Source organism: Eubalaena glacialis, chromosome 13 (genome assembly GCF_028564815.1).
Source record: "Eubalaena glacialis isolate mEubGla1 chromosome 13, mEubGla1.1.hap2.+ XY, whole genome shotgun sequence".
In the NCBI taxonomy this organism is placed as follows: Eukaryota; Metazoa; Chordata; class Mammalia; order Artiodactyla; family Balaenidae; genus Eubalaena; species Eubalaena glacialis.
The window spans coordinates 87,292,057-87,312,985 of NC_083728.1; the positions used below are offsets into that span (position 1 = coordinate 87,292,057).

General features: G+C 46.1%; 1 protein-coding gene across 2 annotated transcripts in view; it reads right to left on the minus strand.

The window, feature by feature from the left end:
- Positions 1–20,929, minus strand: part of COL26A1 (collagen type XXVI alpha 1 chain) — a 175,374-nt gene that overhangs the window by 114,251 nt on the left and 40,194 nt on the right. For both annotated transcript variants that reach the window (XM_061208184.1, XM_061208183.1), the window contains exon 2: positions 17,860–17,982. In XM_061208184.1, the coding sequence (XP_061064167.1) occupies positions 17,860–17,982 (123 nt within the window). The remainder of the gene's footprint in view (positions 1–17,859; positions 17,983–20,929) is intronic.

Below are 20,929 nucleotides of genomic sequence, written 5' to 3' on the forward strand. Positions count from 1 at the left end.
TGTCACATGGTTGGACCTGCATGGGTGATGGGTGTCCCCCACCCCGGCGTTCTCTCCTAGTGCTGCCCTGACAAGGCCCTCCCCCTCCCTTCCGGGTCCACCCCCCACTCCTCTCATACCCCCTAACTCCCCCCAACCCCTCACCCCCCCACCTCCCCCCACCGCCATCCCACCCCCACCCCCGGGCAGCTTTGCTCCTACAGCCATCCTCTGCCCGCCTTCACAGCCGCCTCCCCTCTCTCCCAGGTCATTGCTGGCAGTTTACAAACATGCTCCTGTATCTCCTATCTTAAAAACAAACAAAAAAAACCACCTCCCTGGACCTCTTACTCCCCTCCAGCTACCAAGCCCCATTTTAAAAAAAATTTTTATTGGAGTATAGTTGCTTTACAATATTGTGTTAGTTTCTACTCTATAGCAAAGTGAATCAGCAATACGTATACATATATCCCCTTTCCCATTTCTTCTTTTTTTAATATTTATTTATTTGGCTGCGCTGCGTCTTACTTGTGGCACACAGGATCTTCGTTGCCGCGTGTGGGCTCTTCCTTGAGGCATGCAGGATCTTTTTTTTTTTTTTTTTAGTTGCAGCATGAGGAATCTTTTAGTTGTGGCATGTGGGGTCTTCAGTTGCGGCATACGGGTTCCAGTTCCCTGACCAGGGATCGAACCCAGGGTCCCTGCATTGGGAGCGCGGAGTCCTAGCCACTGGACCACCAGGGAAGTCCCCCAAGCCCCATTTCTTGCTTCCTTCACAGCAAAACTTCTTGAAAGAGTTTTCTATCCTTCGGATCTTCATTTCCTCACCTCTCGTTTTTCTCCTCCACCCACGCCATCTCAGCCTCCATCCTCACCACTCCCCAAAACTGCAGTTGCCAGGTCCCCAGTGACTCCACGTTGCCAAATCCAATGGTCACTCCTCAGCCCTCATCCCGTCGGCCACCCAGAAGCATTGAAAGACTCACAGTCTCCCTCCCAAAAGTCTCATCCCAGAACACTGGGTTTTCTTGATGCTCCTTCTGACCTGCCTGCTGCTTCTCATCTCCTTAGCCCTATCTCAGAGGCTGGGGCCCAGACTGTTCCGGGATCAGCACCCCTTCTCCATCTATTCATCCCCAAGTTCACCTCCAGTTCCATAGCTTTAAATACCATCAAAATGCTTATGATTCTCAATCATCAAGTTTCCCCAATTCTAACATGCACATACTGTTACACTTTAACATCTCCGACATTGGGATTCATGTAACAGTTGATGGTGCACTATAGCTTAATTAGCAACATTCTTAGTGATCATAAGAGAATGCACTTCTTCCAAACCAATGGCATCTGAGAATCCATGAAATTCAATATGGCCCCAGGGTCTTCCTGGAACTCCAAACTTTTTAAATCAACCTCTTGCTTGATACCCCTCTCCCCGTGGATGCCCCATAGGCATCTCACACTTCACTTGGCCAAAGCAGAGCTGTTGTTTTCTACCTCCTAGGGGTGACCTCCTGTCAGTGTCCCCAACTCAATGAATGGCATGCCCAGCCAACCAGCCACTCACACCAAAAATTTAAGGTTATCCCAAATTGCTCCCACCCATAAGTAATCAGACACTCCTGTCATCTCAGTTTCCAGAACACCTCCTGAACCCACTCACTTCTCTCCACTTCCCCAGCTATCACCCGCCATCATCTTGAGCCTGTGTCCATTTTTCCCTCAGCATCCAGTGATCTTTTCGAAACCTAAATCAGCCCATCTCAGGACCCTCCAAAAAGCAGAGAAAAAATAAAACCAAAGCAAGCACAAGGAAGGACATAGTATACATAAGAGCAGGAGTCAATGAAATTGAAAAGAGAAAAACAATAGAGAAAAATCAATGAAACCAAAAGCTGGTTCTCTGAAAAGATTTTTTTTTAAATGATAAACCTCTAGCAAGACTGGCAAAGAAAAAAGGAGAGAAGACACAAATTATCAATATCAGGAATGACATTGGGAAGATCATGATACACATAAATTTAACAACTTAGAGGAAAGGGACCAATTCATCAAAAAACACAAATTACCCCAACTCACTCAATATGAAATAGATCATTTGAATAGCCCTATAACTACTAAGGAAATTGAATTTGTAGCTGAAAAACTCCCCCTAAAGAAATCTCCAGACCCAGATGTTCACTGGAGAATTCTACCAAATGTTTAAGAAGAATTAATACCAATTCTATATAATCTCTTCCAGAATATAAAAGAGGAGGGAGCACTTCCTAACTTATTTTATGAGACCTTGATACCAACGTCAGACAAAGACAGTACAAAACCAGAAAACTACAGACCAATATCCATCATGAATATAGACACAAGAATCCTTAACAAAATATTAGCAAACAGAATTCAGTATTACATTAAAAAAATTATATACCATGGCCAAGTGGAGTTTATTCCAGGGATGCAACGTTGGTTCAATATTGCAAAGTTAGTCAATGTAATCACCATATTCACAAGCTAAAGAAATCACATGACCATGTTAAGCAATGCAAAAAATAATTTTGGACCAAATTCAGTGCCCATGATAAAAACTCTGAGAAAAATAATAATAGAATTTACTCAACTTGATAAAGAACATGTACAAAAACTTTACAGTTAACATTATAGTTGATGGTGAAATGCTTTCCCCCCATAACTGGGAACAAAGCATTCTCTCCACTCATTTATAAGTTCTGGAAGTTCTAGTCAGTGAAAGGTTGAGAAAAGGAAATAACAGACATACAGCTTGGAAAGGAGGAATCAAGACTGTCTCTATTTACAGATGACTTGATTGTCTTTGGAGAAAATCTCAAGGAATATACCCCAAAACTCCCAGAACTAATACATGGATTCAGCAAGGTCATAGGATCCAAGATAAACATACAAAAATCAACTGTGTTTCTATATACTAGCAATGAACTCATGGACATCAAAATGAAAAATACAATTTTACCAACTGTACCAAAAATACCTATTTACAATCACTCCAAAAAAAAAAAAAAGAATAGAACTTGTATGCCAAAAACTATAAGAAATCCAAGAAATCAATGAAGAAAGATGAAAGAAATAAAAAAATATCTAAATAAATGAAAACAAAATCTAAATAAATGAAATCCATAGTTCTGGATTGGAAGAGTCAACATAATAAAGATATCAATTTTCCCCAAGTGGATATACAGGTTTAATGCAATTCCTGTTAAAATCTCATGAAGATTTTTGGTAGATATAGACAAGATTAGTCTAAAGTTTATATGAAAAGACATAGGAACTATAGTAGCTAAAACAATTTTGAAAGAGATGAATAAAGTGGGAAAAATCAGTCTACCCGATTCCAAGACTTGCATAGCTACAGCAATCGAGACCATGTGATACTGGCAGAACTATAGACACACATATCAATGGAACAGAAAAGAGAACTTAGAAAGAGAACAACACAATTGTGCCCAAATGATTTTTGACAAACATGCAAAAGCAATTCAATGAAGGAAGGATGTTTTCAACAAATGGTACTGGTGTAGCTGGGACATCCATAGACCAATAAAATGAACCTCTCCCTAAATCACACACCTCATGCAAAAACCAACCCAACATGGATCATGGACTTATGTGTCAAATATAAAACTTTAAACTTTTAGAAAAAAAGAATAGGAGAAAATGGTCTTAGACTTGACACCAAAAGCATGATCCATAAAATGAAAAACTGATCCACTGGACTTCGTTGAAATTAAAAACTTTTACTCGGGCTTCCCTGGTGGCGCAGTGGTTGGGAGTCTGCCTGCCAATGTAGGGGACGCGGGTTCGAGCCCTGGTCTGGGAAGATCCCACATGCCGCGGAGCAACTGGGCCCGTGAGCCACAACTACTGAGCCTGCGCGTCTGGAGCCTGTGCTCCGCAACAAGAGAGGCCGCGATAGTGAGAGGCCCGCGCACCGTGATGAAGAGTGGCCCCCACTTGCCACAACTAGAGAAAGCCCTTGCAAAAAAAAAAAAAACTTTTACTCTGCAAAAGAGTGTTAAGAAGATGAAAAGGCAAGCCACAGGGTGGGAGAAAATATTTGCAAACCACGTATCTGACAATGGGCTAGTATCTAGAATATATAAAGACATCTCAAACCTCCACAGTAAAAAAAAAAAAAATCCAATTAGAAAATGGGCAAGAGACATGAAGAGACATTTCACAAAAGAAGATATCTGGATGACAAATAAGCACATGAAAAGATGTTCAACATTATTAGCCCCTAGGGAAATGCAAATTAAAACCACAATTAAACAGACTACACAGAATGGCTAAAATAAAATATTGTGACAACACCAAATGCTGGCAGGGATGCATGAAACTGGATCACTCAGACTTTGCTGGTGGGAATGTAAAATGGTACAGTCACTCTGGAAACAGTTTGGCAGTTTCTTTAAAAACTAAACATGCAAATGCCATATGACCCAACAATTACACTACTGGGCATTTACCCAAAGAAATAAAAACTGATGTTCACACAAAAACTTGAATGTACACGAATGTTTATAGCAGCTTTATTCAATATAGCCCCAAACTGGAAACGACCCAGTTGTTTTTAAATGTCTTTTAACAGACACATGGTTAAACTAACTGTGGCACATCCATACTACAGAATACTACTCAGCTATAAAAAGGAAGGAATTCTTGACACACCCAGCAGCCTGGATGAATCTCCAGAGAATTATGAATAAAAAGACCCATTCCTGAAAGGTTATATACTGTATGATTCCATTCTTGAAATGACAAAATTATAGAAATGGAGAACAGATTAGTGGTAATGGTGGTTTCCAGGGGCTGGAGGGAAGGGAGAATGGGGAGTTATTGTTTAATGGGTATAGAGTTTCAGTTTTACAAGATGCAAAGAATTATGGAGATGGATGGTGGTGATGGCTGCCCAACAGTATAGACGTCCTTAATACTGCTGAATTGTACACTTAAAAATGGTTAAGATGGCGGGACTTCCCTGGCAGTCCAGTGGTTAAGACTCCACGCTTCCACTGCAGGGGGCGCGGGTTCGATCCCTGATTGGGGAATTAAGATCCCGCATGCCATGTGGCGTGGCCAAAAGAAAAAAAAAATGGCTAAGGCAGCAAATTTTGATTTATGTGTATTTTAACACAATTAAACTATGTCTTACAACTGCTTATGAATTTACAATGACCTTGAAATAAAAAGTTTAATTTTTTTTTAAAACCTAAATCAAGACATTTATCATCAGTACTTAAAACCTTCAATGACGTCCCAGTACTCTTACAATAAATTCCAAACTGAGGCTTGTTGAGATCAGTCTCTGCCTCTGTATCCTCCTCACCTGCTCTGCTTCTGGACACAGACCTTTCTCTCTGTTCCTTCATCTGGGACCTCGCTGCCTCAGGGCCTTTGCACCAACTATCTCCACCCCATCTTCACACGGAGGCTCTTTCTCACCATTCATGACTGAGCATCAACGTCATCTCTTCAAAGAATCTCTCTCCCATGTCCTCTAAAGTAGCCCGGATTTATACTCAGTCATTACCCTATTTTAATTTCCTGAACTCGTTAGGAGGGAATATTTTTTTCTTGTTTTCATATTTACGTGAATAGAAACTCCATCAGAGAGAGGATTTGGTCTTATTCACCATCATATTCCCCCCCGGGCACAAAGTAGGCCCTTAATAAATATTTGTTGAGACGCTTGAGTGGATGAACAAACACAAAGAGGCCTACGTGGAGCTCCTGGGGGAGTGGGTGGGGGCACAGGGAGGGACTGGGGACACATGCCAGTCCTCTAGTGCATTCCAAATCGGCTTCAGTGTGCCCAGATTCTGTTACACTCATGTTTTCACAACCACACCCTCCCTTCCCCCACTTGCACAGCTTTGTCATAAAAATGTCATCGGGGTGTAATGAGATAATGTGCTGACTTCATAGCACTCAGCAAAGAGAGGCGCCACCAAGGATTATGGCCCCGCTGATCCCCAAATCTAATTCTGCAGAATTGCAGAAACCCCTTATCCCTGTGGTGGCCCCAGCCCAGACTTCACACTGAGCAGGATGGGCAGCAGGAGGACGCTGGTGCAGGTGCCCCAACCACTCGGCAGCAAACCAGCTCTGTGTCCCCTCATGAGTCACTTGATATTTATACCTCTTCTCTGGGAGTCGTAGCCAACGTACCAAGAGCATATCACCAGCAAGACACTGGCCTACACATGCTATCGCCCCAGCACTGAATCCCCCCAATAACTTCATACAACGCATCATTTTTACAAATGAAACAAGTGAGACCCCAATCCCCACCCCTTTCTCTTCCTACCCTCAGCTCCATCCCACACTTGGTGTGTGGACCCAGCCTGCACGTCCCAGCTCCATCCATGCTCCTCACTCCCACAAATAGCCACCCCTCACCCTCCTCTTAAGGCTTGGGGTGCACCCACCACAGGCACCGTCCCCCAGATTCAAGGAAGAGGCCAGAGCAGGCCTGGAAGCCACTCAGGGCTGTTTAGCCAGGTACCCAGAGAATGGTCTAGAAGCGGGGCATAGGCTCCAGATGGACACATCCCCCTGGCCTCAGGGACTCCTTGCCCCATGAGGATGGGCATGGCTGAAGGAGGGCCAGAGTGGCCTCCCTAAAGGGTCCCCTCTGCCTGGGTAGAAGGGCCCTAGGACCCAGGCACTCTGTTCTGCGGGGTAGGGGAGGGGGTGCAGGTAGGCCCCCATCATGCCTGAGTCCGGCTCCATCTCCTACGGCTCCTCAGGTGGTAGAGCGTGGCCAGCCTGCTCCTCCGAGAAAACCCAGAGCTCTGAGCCAGCAGGACACTCCCCAGGCACAGATGTGATGGGTAGAGGGCTTCTCACCCAGCTCACGCTCCTTTCTGCCTCTTCCCTCCTGCTTTGGGCTCTCGCTGCCCAAGGTGCTCCCATCAAAGGAGAAAGCAGTCCCTCAGCCAGTTGTCTTGGCAGGAAGGGTGGGGAGATAATTCTATTTAACTGAAGGCTCCTGGACTAGATGCTGCAGAATCGAAGGGAAGGGCCAGCTAAGCCCCAACTCCTCAGCTGAGTGCATTGGGCCTGTGGTCCCCCCACCCCTGCTTCATGTGTCCCCCCATCTGTCATCACCCAGCCCCATGCAGGGGTCTGGAGCCCCTGAGCCCCTCTCATCGTGGCCACCAGCTGTTCTGTTTCTTTGCTGCGAGACCCTGCCTCAGCTCAGATGTCACCTCGTCCCAGGAGCCTTCCCAAGCCCCCTGTCAGGATGAAGTGCCTGGCTTAACTTGGACCCCAGCCACCATTCAAACCATCCTTCCTCGCTCCTGGAGAGTCATCTCTTTGAAGAGAGACAGATAGCCATGTGCTCTCTTTTGGCCAGGGCCTGGCATGCAGCCGGCCTCCAGGCAAACATGAATGAATGAGTGAATGAATGAATGAATGAGTGAACAAACAAGACATTCCAGGCCTCCTGGGAAGGGATATCCAGGGACAGGGGTCTTCCGAGCAGCCCAAATCATGTTACCTATTTCTAGGCAAAGCTAAGTGCACCTCTAAGAGAGTGACGAGGCCATTGCTGATCCTAGGGGTGGGAACACGGCACAGCCTGTGTGCCCCAGGAGAAGGTCTTAATATCTCCTGGACTCCAAGGAGGGGACGCCCGTGGACAGCCGTGTCCAGGGGATTGGGCAGGCCCACCAGCATCCATTTATTAAGTTCGACTCCAGATCGAGCTCACGGTGAGTGAATGGAGTCGGGGGAGAGGGACGGACTAGGATCCGGGCCCAGACTCAGCACCCAAATTGGGGAGAAGGGAGGAGGAGGCCAGCAAACAACCAGCGATGAAGACAGTGCTCCTGACTGGACCACAGGCTCCAGATACACGGGTCAGAGAGCAGCCCCTCCCCTCCCCAGGCGGCGCCCAATCACATGCCACCCAGAGCACTTCCTGGCCCCGCCCACCGACCAGCCCTTCCCACCAGCAGGCTCACTGCCCGAGACAACAGCCAGGTTAAACCCGGACATTCCAACCCTTCTCCACCGGGGCTCAGCCACGCTCTCCTGACAACTAGGCTGGGGCCCCATGTCCTCCCTTCTGGTCACACTGTCACAGCCACACGAGGGAACTGGGATGGAGCCCCGTTTCCAAACACGGCCAGAAGAAGACAGGACGTTTAGGGTTCTACAAGCTTCCTTGTCATGTTTATTCTTTTCTGGTCAGACTGCCCACAATTCTACACAGGACCTGGTGAAGCCTGGTCCAGGAGTCTTCAGTTAAAGATGAATTCCCCTGAGGTGTGTCACACCTCTGGTGAAGGGATCCAGCTGAGGGAAACCCTTCCTTATAGGGTGGAAGCACCCCAGCCCGTGGGGGAGTGGGAGGCAGGAAGCAGAAAGGAGAGGGATGTGGGCAAAACTTTACCAAGTTCATGATAACCTTCTCCAGGCAGACACAAAACCCCCAGAGGATCTCAGGGTGAACAGCAGACACCGCCTGCCCTCGAGGGACAGACTCCAGCAAGAGGAGAGATGGCCAGGCAGACAATTAACTAAAACAAGTCCAGCTGTGCTCTAGGAGAGGACAAATAAGATTCTGGGGGAATATAACTGAAGGACTTATCACTTCTGCTGGGAGGGTGCAGCTGGACCTCCAAGGCAAAGAAGGAATTCACTGGCCAAGGGAAAATAACAGTTAACAAATAACTGTCATTAGCATGTCCCAAAACACATCACGCACACAGCACGAACTAGCACTTTCTCTCCTGGAATCCTAACAACCGCCCTACAAGACAGGCATTGCCTCCGTTTTAGAAATAAGGCTCAGAGAGGGCAAGTAACTTGCTCAAAGTCACACAGCTGGTCTTTCTGACTCTGAAGCCCACCTTACTGTATATCCCCCAACCCCCATAACAGGCTATAAGGATGGCAAGGAGGCGTGAGATGCATAGAACAAAGTAAACAAAATGCCACAGAGAGAAAGAGAGTGCAGGTGAATTATTCCCAGGGCCAAAAGGAAAACTCCTCCAAGAGTCAGAAATGAAGAAGGAAATAAGGGAGGAGAAAAGCAGTGGGGGGAGCCTGGGTGTCTTTAGTATGCGATGGTGAGAACAGCCTCTTCCTTTTCCAGTGAAATGTGGACAAATATCTGTTCAAACACGATCACATCATCTTAGATGACACATTTGGGGGACATTGTGCACAAGCTAAACTATATCAGCCCCAACCAAAACATTCACAGGGATCTTGACAAATTTGCACCAGCTCTCGTGAGAATGAGTCGCCCTCCCTCTTTCTCTTTCTTGTGTCGTCATGACCAGAAATCTAGATACTGATGTGACGTGATAAGGTGTTAGCTAAGGCTACTGCAGCAATTAGATTGTAATATATAAATGTATCAACTTGTACAACTCAAACTTACACAATGTTGTGTGTCAATTATGTCTCAATTTTTTAAAAAAGAAAAAAGGTAAGAAATCTAGGATCTGTTCATGTCCTAGAGATCAAAGGGATGGTAAGATGGAGGATGAAATGGAGAATTAGGAGAGGCAATCTGCCACCGATCACACCACAGTCATGAGCCATCTTGTTTTCTGTGCAGAATTCTGTGTGAACACAAATAAAAGCATCCAAAATGTTTCCAGAAATGAAGGGAACAACGGATTGAAATATGGCAAGACACAGCTGAGTAGCCAGGATTATAAACAAGAGAATACAGCACAAGGTGGCTATGGGGGTTCAGCTGGGTTTTGCCACCCTAACCTCAGAGTGAGAAATGCAAGCTCAGAGCACGCCCAGGCCCGAACTACCTGCTGGGAGCTGCCTTGGGGTGGTTTTCCTGGGATCTGCTTCTTTATTTATTTTTTTAAATTTTATTGAAGTATAGTTGATTTACAATGTTGTGTTAATTTCTGCTGTATAGTAAAATGAATCAGTTATACATATATATATTCTTTTTCATATTCTTCTCCATTATGGTTTGTCACAGGATATTGAATATAGTTCCCTGTGCTATACAGTAGGACCTTGTTGTTTATCCATCCTATATATAATAGTTTGCCTCTGCTAATCCCAAACTCCCATTCCTGCCCTCCCCTACTCCCCTTCCCCGTTGGCAACCACAAGTCTGTTCTCTGTATCTGTGAGTCTGTTTTTGTTCTTAGCTGAGCCATGGCCCGGCCTCAGGTTGCATTCCCAGAGCACTTCTTACAAGCCAGGGTCTGTGCAGGACTTCCCCCACTGAACTTCAAACCATCCTCCAACAACCTCTTATGGAGCGCTCTATCATTCCCATTTTAGAGGTGGGGAAACCCAGGCTGAGAGGACAAATCCGGGCCAATGAAACATCAGGGGAATCAGCTGAAGGCTCTGGAAAAGACAATCCTCTCTGACAGGAAAAAACGGTGCCAAATCCCCTTTCCTCCTTTTTTGGGACACTGTTATATGAGATGTGATGCCTGGAGCTGCTGCCGCCCTTCTGTAATCTTGAGGAACCATGTGGCAGACACACAGGGGCTGGCAGAGAGGAAGATAAAGGAGGCCGAGATCTTGAGCATATCATCGGCCCAAACGGAAGCACCTCTTCCAGATTGTTGTGAGATTAATAGGCTCCTGTTATCGAAGCCTCTTTCAGCAATGTCATCTATTGTTTTCAGCCCAAGGTATCGTGAGACACGGGAAAACATGCATAAGACACAGTCTCTGCCTCAAAGGGCTCCCAGGGACCTCCCAAGCTCCTCCCACCCTGAGGCTCTGCTCTGGGTAATCAGCCCAGCACACAGACTTTTGCAGCATGCAGACTCTTAAGAAAACTGTAAAAGTATGCTTTAAAAAATTAGGCTAAGAAACAATAATCTCACTGAGACAGGGCTATACAGTCTGGAGCTTTGTCTTTATTTTTTGGCCGCACCACGCGGCACGTGGGATCTTAGTTCCCCGACCAGGGATCAAACACATGCCCCCTGCCCCTGCGTTGGAAGTGCGGAGTCTTAACCACTTGACCACCAGGGCAGTCCCTGGAGCTCTTTCTTACCTCGGAAAACTCCCCTCACAGGATGCCCCAGCTCAGGAAAGCTCTCCCCGCGGGTCTGGGCCCCACTCAGTCTCCACACAGCACCAGGGACAGACATAACTGTGCACTTGTTACTGTGGTGCTCTGACTAGTGTTCCCCTCCCCAGCCCCACGGTCATCTCTCCAAGTCAGGAACTGGTCCGTGTTCTCACCCGCACTCTCCTGGGAGCCTCGGGGCCCGTATACAGGAGGAGGTCTACAAATGTTCATTTGGGGCAAAAGGGAGCTGGGCCTTGAAACCTCAGGAGCATCCCAATGGGGCCTGCTTGATGGGCCAGCATCAAACCCAACCCAGTCCCTGTGACTCTCCTTGTGACCTTGGGCAAGTCATTTTGCCTCTCTGAGCCTCCATCTCCTCATCGCAAGTTTGCAGACCGGTTTAGAAGACAAGAACTTTGCTCCATAAAGATCTGTGCTCACAGCTCACCATCACGCACTCGCTGTGCCCGATTTCAAAGTGTTCTGACAACTTTGATCTCATTTCACCCTCCCGACATAGAACCATCAATTCGGTAAGGCTTTTTCAAGGTTTCTTGAGCCCCTGAATGCTAGGCACTGGGGGTACAGAAGGGAGTAAGATAGCCCCCACCCTCCCCCAGCCCCCAGGCTAGAGGGCCAGGCAGACGATGACCAGGCTGACCACAGGATGAACACTGTGGGTCAGAGAGTGACAAATGCTAAGAATAAGATTAAGCGGGATAGGGCTTCCCTGGTGGTGCGGTGGTTGAGAATCTGCCTGCCAATGCAGGGGACACGGGTTCGAGCCCTGGTCCGGGAAGATCCCAAATGCCGTGGAGCCTGTGCTCTAGATCCCGCATGCCACAACTACTGAGCCCGCGTGCCACAACTGCTGAGCCCACGTGCCACAACTACTAGGCCCGTGCGCCTGGAGCCCGGGCTTTGCCACGGGAGAAGCTCCCGCAATGAGAGGCCCGTGCACCGCAACGAGGAGTGGCCCCCACTCGCCGCAACTAGGGGAAGCCCATGTGCAGCAACAAAGACTCAACGCAGCTAAAAATAAATAAAATAAATAAATTTAAAAAAAAAAGATTAAGCGGGATAAAGGCTGGAGAATTATGGGGGCTGAGGTAAGACAGACGCTGGAGCAGAGAACTGAATCACGTAAGGAGATCCAGCTTTTCCAGCTGCTCGGGGTGAAAGCAGTCAAGGCAAAAGGACAAGCAAATGTGAAGCTCCGAGGAGGGATGCAGCCTCCAGGCCAGCAAGGTCCGTGTGACCGGAGCCCAAGGAGCGAGGCAGCCCATGAAAGGCCATGGGGTCAGGAAGAGAACAGGGTCCATGTCACATGAGACCTTGGTTGGCCGCAGAGAGAGGTGTGGACTTTTAGGTGAGATGGAAGCTTCTGGAAGATTTGGAGTAGGGTCGTGCCATGATCTGCCAGAAGGAACTGGAGGGGGACAGGAGGGACGTGGGGACACAAGTGAGGTGGCTGCTACAAAAACAATGCATCGTATGTGAAACCAGCAGAACTGGGACCTGAAAGCAGCATGCACGTGATACCCCAGGTCACCAGGCAGCAACCCGCCACCCTCCTGCCCAGCCAGCAGCTGGAGACCACAAAGGGGGTACACCCCAGTTCTAACTCAGATATGAGTTACTGGTGAGGAAGAAAAGTGGGGTAACCCCTCCTTCCTTAACAAATAACAATAACAGAAGTAGAAATGACAATTACATCAGAAATACAGAATTCCTTGAAAGAATGGGAATTAAGTTTTCCTTAACAAAGTTCCTGCTGGCTAAGTTTTGAAGGCAGAGGGAAGGCTCGTGACAAACGCACGTCCGCTCTGATTGAACATTCTGTTCTCAGCTCCTGATGCCAAGGAGAGGGAGAGGCCTCCCTGAAAGGCCTGTAAACACCCACCCCAAAGACAAGACCCTGATGCTTCTGAAACATTATTCCTGTAATTTCTTAAGTCATAAAGTAAAGGGCAATTGTGAAAATTAATGATCATTTAACATTTTTTCAGTTGAGGTCAGTAATTCAGTACTTAGCTCGTTTGGCTTTTCTTAAAGGTGCCTTACTGTATTTAGAAAATATAAAAACCTCAAGCTGTAATTTTGACATTAAGAAAGCCAGCCCACTGTTCCCTTCCTTCCAAGGTTTTTCAGTAAAGGGAATCCTGACAGTTCATTCTCTAAACCCAAATACAATACAATGGCACGTGTGTGTGTGCGCACATGCGTACGTGCTCTTTTTTGCTTCCACCTTGGGAGCTGACTGTGGGGTGCACCCAACACATGGGACTGTGGCTAAAGTCGAGGCATAAACTCTTCGTGTGCCTCAACTCCAAAGACAATATGAGTTTGCTGAAGTCAAATCCCATGTCTTGTAAAGAGCCACTTCCAAGCTTGGCTCCCCACTTGCAAAAAGCGAGACTGGTGGGGTCGGAATTGTGAGACAGGCAGAGCCTTGCTTCTCGGTGGTCTGAATTCTGGGACCAACGAGCAGCTTCGCTGTTTGAAGGGCAGGGCAGCCACTCCAACACTGAGCAGGAGCCACACTGTCAGGTCCACTTACAGACCAGCCTCCAAAGACCCTTCTTCTCAGAAGATGCTCCCAGGATCAGGAGGTGGTGACCTGGTCATCTGATGCTCCCTGCCGATGAGAAAGGCAGGAGGTTCTTGGAATTCGGCTCCTGGGACATGAGGGAGGGAGGGAAAGGCGGGGGGCGGGTCTCTGTGCTCTCTGCTGAAAAGGAAAGGGGGTCAGCATCTTTTCTTCATTATGGATCCAATGGCCATCCCTCTAGCACAGCATTTAAAAGCAGTCCTTTAGGGACTTCCCTGATGGCACAGTGATTAACAATCCGCCTGCCAATGCAGGGGACATGGGTTCGATCCCAGGTCCGGGAAGATCCCACATGCCGTGGAGCAACTAACTCTGTGCGCCACAACTACTGAGCCCGCGCGCCTAGAGCCCGTGCTCTGCAACAAGAGAAGCCACCGCAATGAGAGGCCTGCACACTGCAAGGAAGAGTAGCCCCCACTCGCCACAACTAGAGAAAGCCCGCACGTAGCAACGAAGACCCAACGCAGCCAAAAATAAAATATAAATAAATAAATAAATTTAAAATAAAATAAAATAAAATAAAAGCAGTCCTTTGCCTTCAATTTTTAATGGATGTATCCATTTACTTAGCCATTCCTCCTGAAGAATGAGTATATAAAAACACTTGTGTACCATGCGGACCCAAACTTAAGAACCTCTACTACTAAAAAATGATGAAAATAGAAAATCACTATTTGGCCAACATCATAATAATAATTATGGCAAGCAAGAATCACCAATGGATGCTAAAATTACTGGGTGAAAGTAGGATGAGGAACAGGACGTTTGTCTAGACTCAGATATCTCCCTGCGAGATACTTATAAATGAAAAAGGGAGAAATAATTACACAACAGTGGAGAAACCTGGCAGACACCACCTTAATCAAGTGATCAAAGTTAACATCACCAGTATTGATTGATGTACCTCTTAATATGATGCCCTGAGAAAGGTACAACATGCCTTTTACAGTCTCCTTGCCAAAAATGCATAACCTCCATCAAATAACTAGCCAGTACTTTCACAAGTGTTAAGGTCGTGAAAGACAAAGTAAGACTAAGAAATGGCCCCAGATTAGAGGAGACTAAGGAGATATGACAACTTAAATGAAAAATGGGGAAAAAAAACAGAAAAATGATATTAGTGGGACAGTTGGTAAAATTTGAATAAGGTCTTAGTTTATAGTATTGCATTGTTGTTAATTTCCTGGCTTGGATAATTGTACTATGGTTATAGAAGATACTAATCTTTTTTTTAAGATTTTTTTTGATGTGGACCATTTTTAAAGTCTTTATTGAATTTGTTACAATATTGCTTCTGTTTTATGTTTTGGTTTTTTGGCTGCAAGGCATGTGGGATCTTAGCTCCCCAACCGGGGATCGAACCCGCACCCCCTGCATTGGAAGGCGAAGTCCCAACCACTGGACTGCCAGGGAAATCCCAGAAGATATTAATCTTAGGGGTATGCTATAGACTCAATATTTGTGTCACCCCACTAAATTCATATGTTAAAACCTAACCCCCAGTGTAATGATATTTGGAGGTGGGGACTTTGGGAGGTGATTAGGTCATGAGGGTGGAGCCCTCATGAATGGGATTAGTGCCCTTATAAAAGAGACCCCAGGGAACTCCCTCATCTCCTCTGCCATGTGAAGATACATTGAGAAGAGGGCTGTCTGTGAACCAAGAAAAGAGCTCTCTCCAGACAGTGAATCTGCCAGCACCTTGATCTTGGACTTCTCAGCCTCCAGAACTGTGAGAAATAAATGTTTGTTGTTTAAGTCACCCAGTCTATGGTGGTTTGATATAGCAGCCCTAACGGACTAAGACAGGGAAGCTGGGTGAACGGAAAAGTTATGCAGAAACTCTGTTTACTATTTTTTGCAACACTTACATAAATCTAAAATTGTTCCCCCAAAAAAGTTGGAAAAAAAAAAAAAACACTTGTAGGGACTTCCTTTGTGGTCCAGTGGTTAAGACTCCACGCTCCCAATGCAGGGGGTCTGGGTTCAATCCCTGGTCAGGGAACTAGATCCCACATGCATGCCACAACTGAGGAGCCCACAAGCTGCAACTAAGGAGCCTGTCTGCCGCAACTAAGAACCAGTGCAACCAAATAAATAAATAAATATTTTTTTAAAAACACTTGTAAAAGTATTAAAATATATATAATGATGCAATTGAAGCATGGTCTGGAATGGCTAAACTAGGAAACCACTTAAATATCCATCAATTGAGGACATGGGAAATAAATGATGATACTTTTCTACAGTGGAATACTACACAGCTGTTAAAAATGAGGTGGCTCTATGGGAATATATTTCAAAATATTTTTCTGGGGGAAAAGCAAGTTGTAGAACAAAATAACATCATTTAGTATTTGTTTAAGAAGATACATTTATAATCAGGGACATAGAGAAGAGACTGGTGGTTGCCAAGGGTGGTGGGGAGGGGATTGGGAGCTTGGGATTAGCAGATGCAAACTGGTATATATAGAATGAATAAACAACAAGGTCCTACTGTATAGCACAGGGAACTATATTCAATATCCTGTGATAAACCATAATGGAAAAGAATATGAAAAGAATGTATATATATGTATAACTGAGTCACTTTGCTGTAGAGCAGTAATTAACACAACATTGTAATTCAACTATACTTCAATAAAACATAAATTAAAAAAAGAAAAAGAAAATATATTTACATATATACATATAAGTGGAGAAAACAGTCTGGAATGACATATTAATAATGGGATTATGGAGGTGACATTGGGAGAGGAAGAATGCCCATTTTTTACCTTATTCAGTTATTACCGAATGTTTGAATTTTTTCTGCAGTGAGTATATATCACTATCTTCATAATAAAAACAAACAATAATAATTCTGGCCGAGGACCAGACTCTCTGCCACATTTGTGGGTCCCACTAATTCATGCTGCAGGCTGATTCTGGTGTCAGCTCCATGGTGAGCCCTATAGGGGGCAGCACTGTGTGGGCACAGGCCCTGACTCATGGGCTTATTCTCCATCTCTGGTGATGAAAACATATCCAACTCATGATGACCCTCTGATGGTTAATTTTATGTGTCAACTTGGTTGAGCGACAGTACCCAGATATTTGGTCAAATGCAAATGGATGTTGCCATGAAAGTATTTCTTCAGATGAGATTAATATCGAGGTGGTAAACTTTGAGTAAAGCAGATTACCCTCCATAATATGGTGGGCCTCATCCAATCAGGTGAAGGCTTTCAGAAAAAGACTGACTTCCCCTGAGGAAGAGTACATTCTGTCAGCTGATTGCCTTCTGATTCCTTCTGCAACATCAGTTCTTCTCTGGGTCTCCGGCCCATTAGCCTATCCTGCAGCTTTTGGATGCGCCAACCTCTACCACCACATGAGCCAATTCCTTAAAAATCTCTCCATCTCCTATATATATATATCCACCACACACACACACACACACACACACACACACACACTTATTCTATTGGTTCTGTTTTTCTGGAGAACCTTGCCTAATACAGACCTCATGCAGTAAGTCCTTTCAGCGGAGGGCACAAAGTGCTCTCTTAACACAGAAGGGAAAGGGATTTGGAGTTTGAGGAGGGTGATCCCAGGCAGAGATGAGGAAGGGTCTTTGAGGCAGAAACGCAGGGCTGGAGAGGTTTGGGGGTGAGGGCATAAGGGAAGCCAGTCCCTGGAGCTGCAGCAGGGCCTGGAGGGGGAGAGGACAATGAGGCACTGCAAGGTGGGGTCTCAGAGACCCAGAAGGTCTGGTCATTCATTCAGAGCTCTCCCTGTGAATGCCCAAGAGCTGCTGAGGGCTGGGAGAGGAAGGCACTGGCGAGAGGAGCAAGACTGTGAAAGGGGCCGGGCTTGAGGTGGGCGGGGCTGTGGGGGCGGGCCTATGAGGGGGCAGGGCTTGAGAGGGGGCGGGCCTATGAGGGGCGGGTCTTGAGAGGCGGGGCTTGTGGGTGGTGTGTGAGGGGGCCTCACCTGGCCCTTCTGCTCATCAAATACCCACTGGATTGTGAGGACTCTTCCGTGTGGGGAGCATGTCCCTTTCATCTTTGCGCACGCACACCCCCCATGCCCCGTACACAAAAGGTGCTCCATAAATGCGTGTCCGACTCTGTTTCCGAGAGTCAACCCCCCTATCCCAGCAGCTGTGCGAGGGTTGGATTCATCCAAGGGAACAGAAAGGCAAGGCAGAGCTGGTCAGCCCCGCGGCCTTTACCTCACGAGGTTGGCGCAGGGCCCGGGCCACCGGCAGCTCTGGTACACGCGCTGGACCACTGTCTCTGAGCCGTTCTGCACCTGGCAGGACACCGTCCGTGTCACCGTGTGATGGCACCAGTGCCTGTGGGGAGAGCAACAGTCAGGTCAGTCCTGCCTGTTCCTGAGGTGCCGACTGTGGATCAAAAGGCCGTGCGGGCCGAGGAGGGGCCCCTCCACAAGCCTGAGGGATGGTGCTCCTGGGTAAGGGGCCCACTGAGACCCTGCGTACTGGTCTAAGGGGAAGGGAGAGTACCCACACCCCCTAGCCATCAAGCCCCAGCATCACTTCAGTCTTCAAACACTCCGTGCGAAATCAGTGATAAAGGCTGTCCCCCTGCCAGGAAATCCCACTCTGGAGGGGAAGACGCTCGGCGAGATGAAGAGAACACACGGGAACACTGGGTCATAGGAACAAGCACAGGATGAGCACAGGGAACTATGGGAACCCAGCAGGGCCCCCAACCCAGGTCCTAAGAAAGGCCAATCCGCTGAGAACTGAAAGGTCAGAGTCAGCAGACCCAAAGTGTGGGGGCAATGAGGGGGGGACAGTTCACAGAGGAGAGAGCAGGGTGAGCAAGGGCACGTTGGTGAGACGGACTGCAGCCGCCCAGGGACCAGCGTGCAACTAGGCGCGGCCTGAAGGCTGGAGGAAGGGGAGTAGCCAGGAGAAAGGAAGAGGCGGGGAACCTGCCAGAGGTGGGTCTTATGATATTGGTGGGGAGCCACTGAAGGACTGGGGGGTGGGCGCGGTGGGGAATGACTCAGATGGGTCTGATTTTAGAAAAGCCCCTCTGGTGCAGTGTGTAAGAGCTGAGGAGGCCTGAGCTGGGGCCTGCAGGGGGGAAGAGGGGACATGTGCAAACAATATGGTGATTGGATCAAGATGGCAGACACCGCCCCCTCCCATCTCCAGATCCTAGATATTGAAAATCTAAAAATAAGTCCCCACTGTGACATCGGCAAGATGGTGGGAGAGAAGGTCCCTTACTCAATACCCTTCAGTAACAATAATTTGGCAGCCATTCTCGAACAAAAATGCCTTTGTGGGAGCTTTGGGATTTTTGCAAACTATTTATCTGATAAGGATTGATATCCAAAATATATAAGGAACTCATAAAACTCAATAGCAAAAAAATAATAATAATAATCCAATAAAAATGGCCAAAAAATATGAATAGACATTTTTCCAAAGAATACATCTAGATGGCCGACAGGTATATGAAAAGGTGCTCAATATCACTAATCATCAGGGAAATGCAAATCAAAATAAGATATCACCTCACACTTGTTAGGATGGCTATTATCAAAAAGACATGAGACAACAAGAGTTGTTGAAGGTGTGGAGAAAAGGGAACCCTGGTACAGTGTTGGTAGGAATGTAAATTGGTGCAGTCATTATGGTAGGTTCCTCAAAAAATTAAAAATAGAACTACCATATGATCCAGGAATCTCACTTCTGGGTATCTATCCAAAGGAAACAAAATCAGTATCCCGAAGAGATATCTGCACCTCCACATTCATTGCAGCACTATTTACAACAGCCAAGATGGAAACAACCTAACTGTCCATCTACAGATAAATGGATAAAGAAAATGTAATGTATATGTACAATGGAATACAATTATTCAACCATAAAAAAGAAGGTAATCCTACCATTTGTGACAACATGGATGAACCTAGAGGACATTATGCTCAGTGAGTAAGTCAGACAGAGAAAGACAAATCTGTATGATCTCACTTATAAGTAGAGTCTGAAAATGTCAAACTCATAGAACCAGAGAGTAGAATAGTGGTTGCCAGGGGAGGGGGAATGGGAGAGATGGGGAGATGTTGGTCAAAGGATACAAACTTCCAGTTACAAGATGAATAAGTTTTGGGGATCTAATGTACAGGTTAGATCTGTACATAGTGATTATAGTTCATAATACCATATTGTATACTTGAAATTTGCTAAGAGAATAGATCTTAAATGTTCTTACCACACACATAAAAAAGGTAGCTATGTGAGATGATAGATGTGTTAATAATCCATGGTAATCATTTCACGATGTATATGCAATTAAATCATCATGTTTTAAACCAAAAAAATCAAGTTGTACAAGCTGAATAAACACATTTTAAATTTGTCAATCGGAGCTCAATAAAGCAGAAAATACAAATAAATAAGTCCCTAACAGTATTGGAAAACAAAAAGCAGTGGGCCAGATATTTTGAGGAATCCTTGAGAGACTAAAAGCACATGGGAATAAATTGAAGGAGGAAGCACAGTCCAAAACACACAGGGAAGACTGGGGCTCAAGGTGGGTGCAACATAGGAGCAACAGAGGTGACTGTCAAAGGACCATGGTAGAAGGAGCCAGACAGGTAGGACCAGGATCCCTATCCCTGCTGGTGTCAAGAATCAGGCATTGAACTCACTTGTTTTGTGGCAGCTGTGGTCAGAATGGGTGCCTCAAAGGCTGATGACCTCCAGAAGAAACAGGGACCCTCTCAAGGTCAGACAACTGAATTCTTGCACATTCTTTATCCTATACCACCAACCCTCCAAGAGGCAAAGCAGCAGTGAACAGAGAAGCAGAGACAAGCTAATGGAAAATCCCAAATGCCAAGAATTTCAAATTCTTTAAGAAAAAAGGCCAATACCCTGAAAGAAAGGCACTGACTCAACAGATAATAAATCACACTTCAAGAAAAAACAATTAATGAAGCAAATAATGGAGACAGTTTTTTCAAGCACAATTAAAGTCCTTAAAGAGATAGAATTTTTCACTCATAAGAAATATTATGAAATCAAAAAATTAGATATGTTAGAAATGAAATGTATGACTGTGAAAATAAAAAGGCTCAACAGATGGGCTGAAAACACAGAATAGACAAAGCTAAGGAATGAGCTGATGAGCTGGAAATCTGAGCCGTGAACTTTCCAAGGATATACTGCAAAGGGACATAGAGATGGAGAATGTGTGAGAAAAGGTGAGGTACCTGGAGGACAGACCAAATTCCAGCATACATGGAATTTGTAGCCCTGG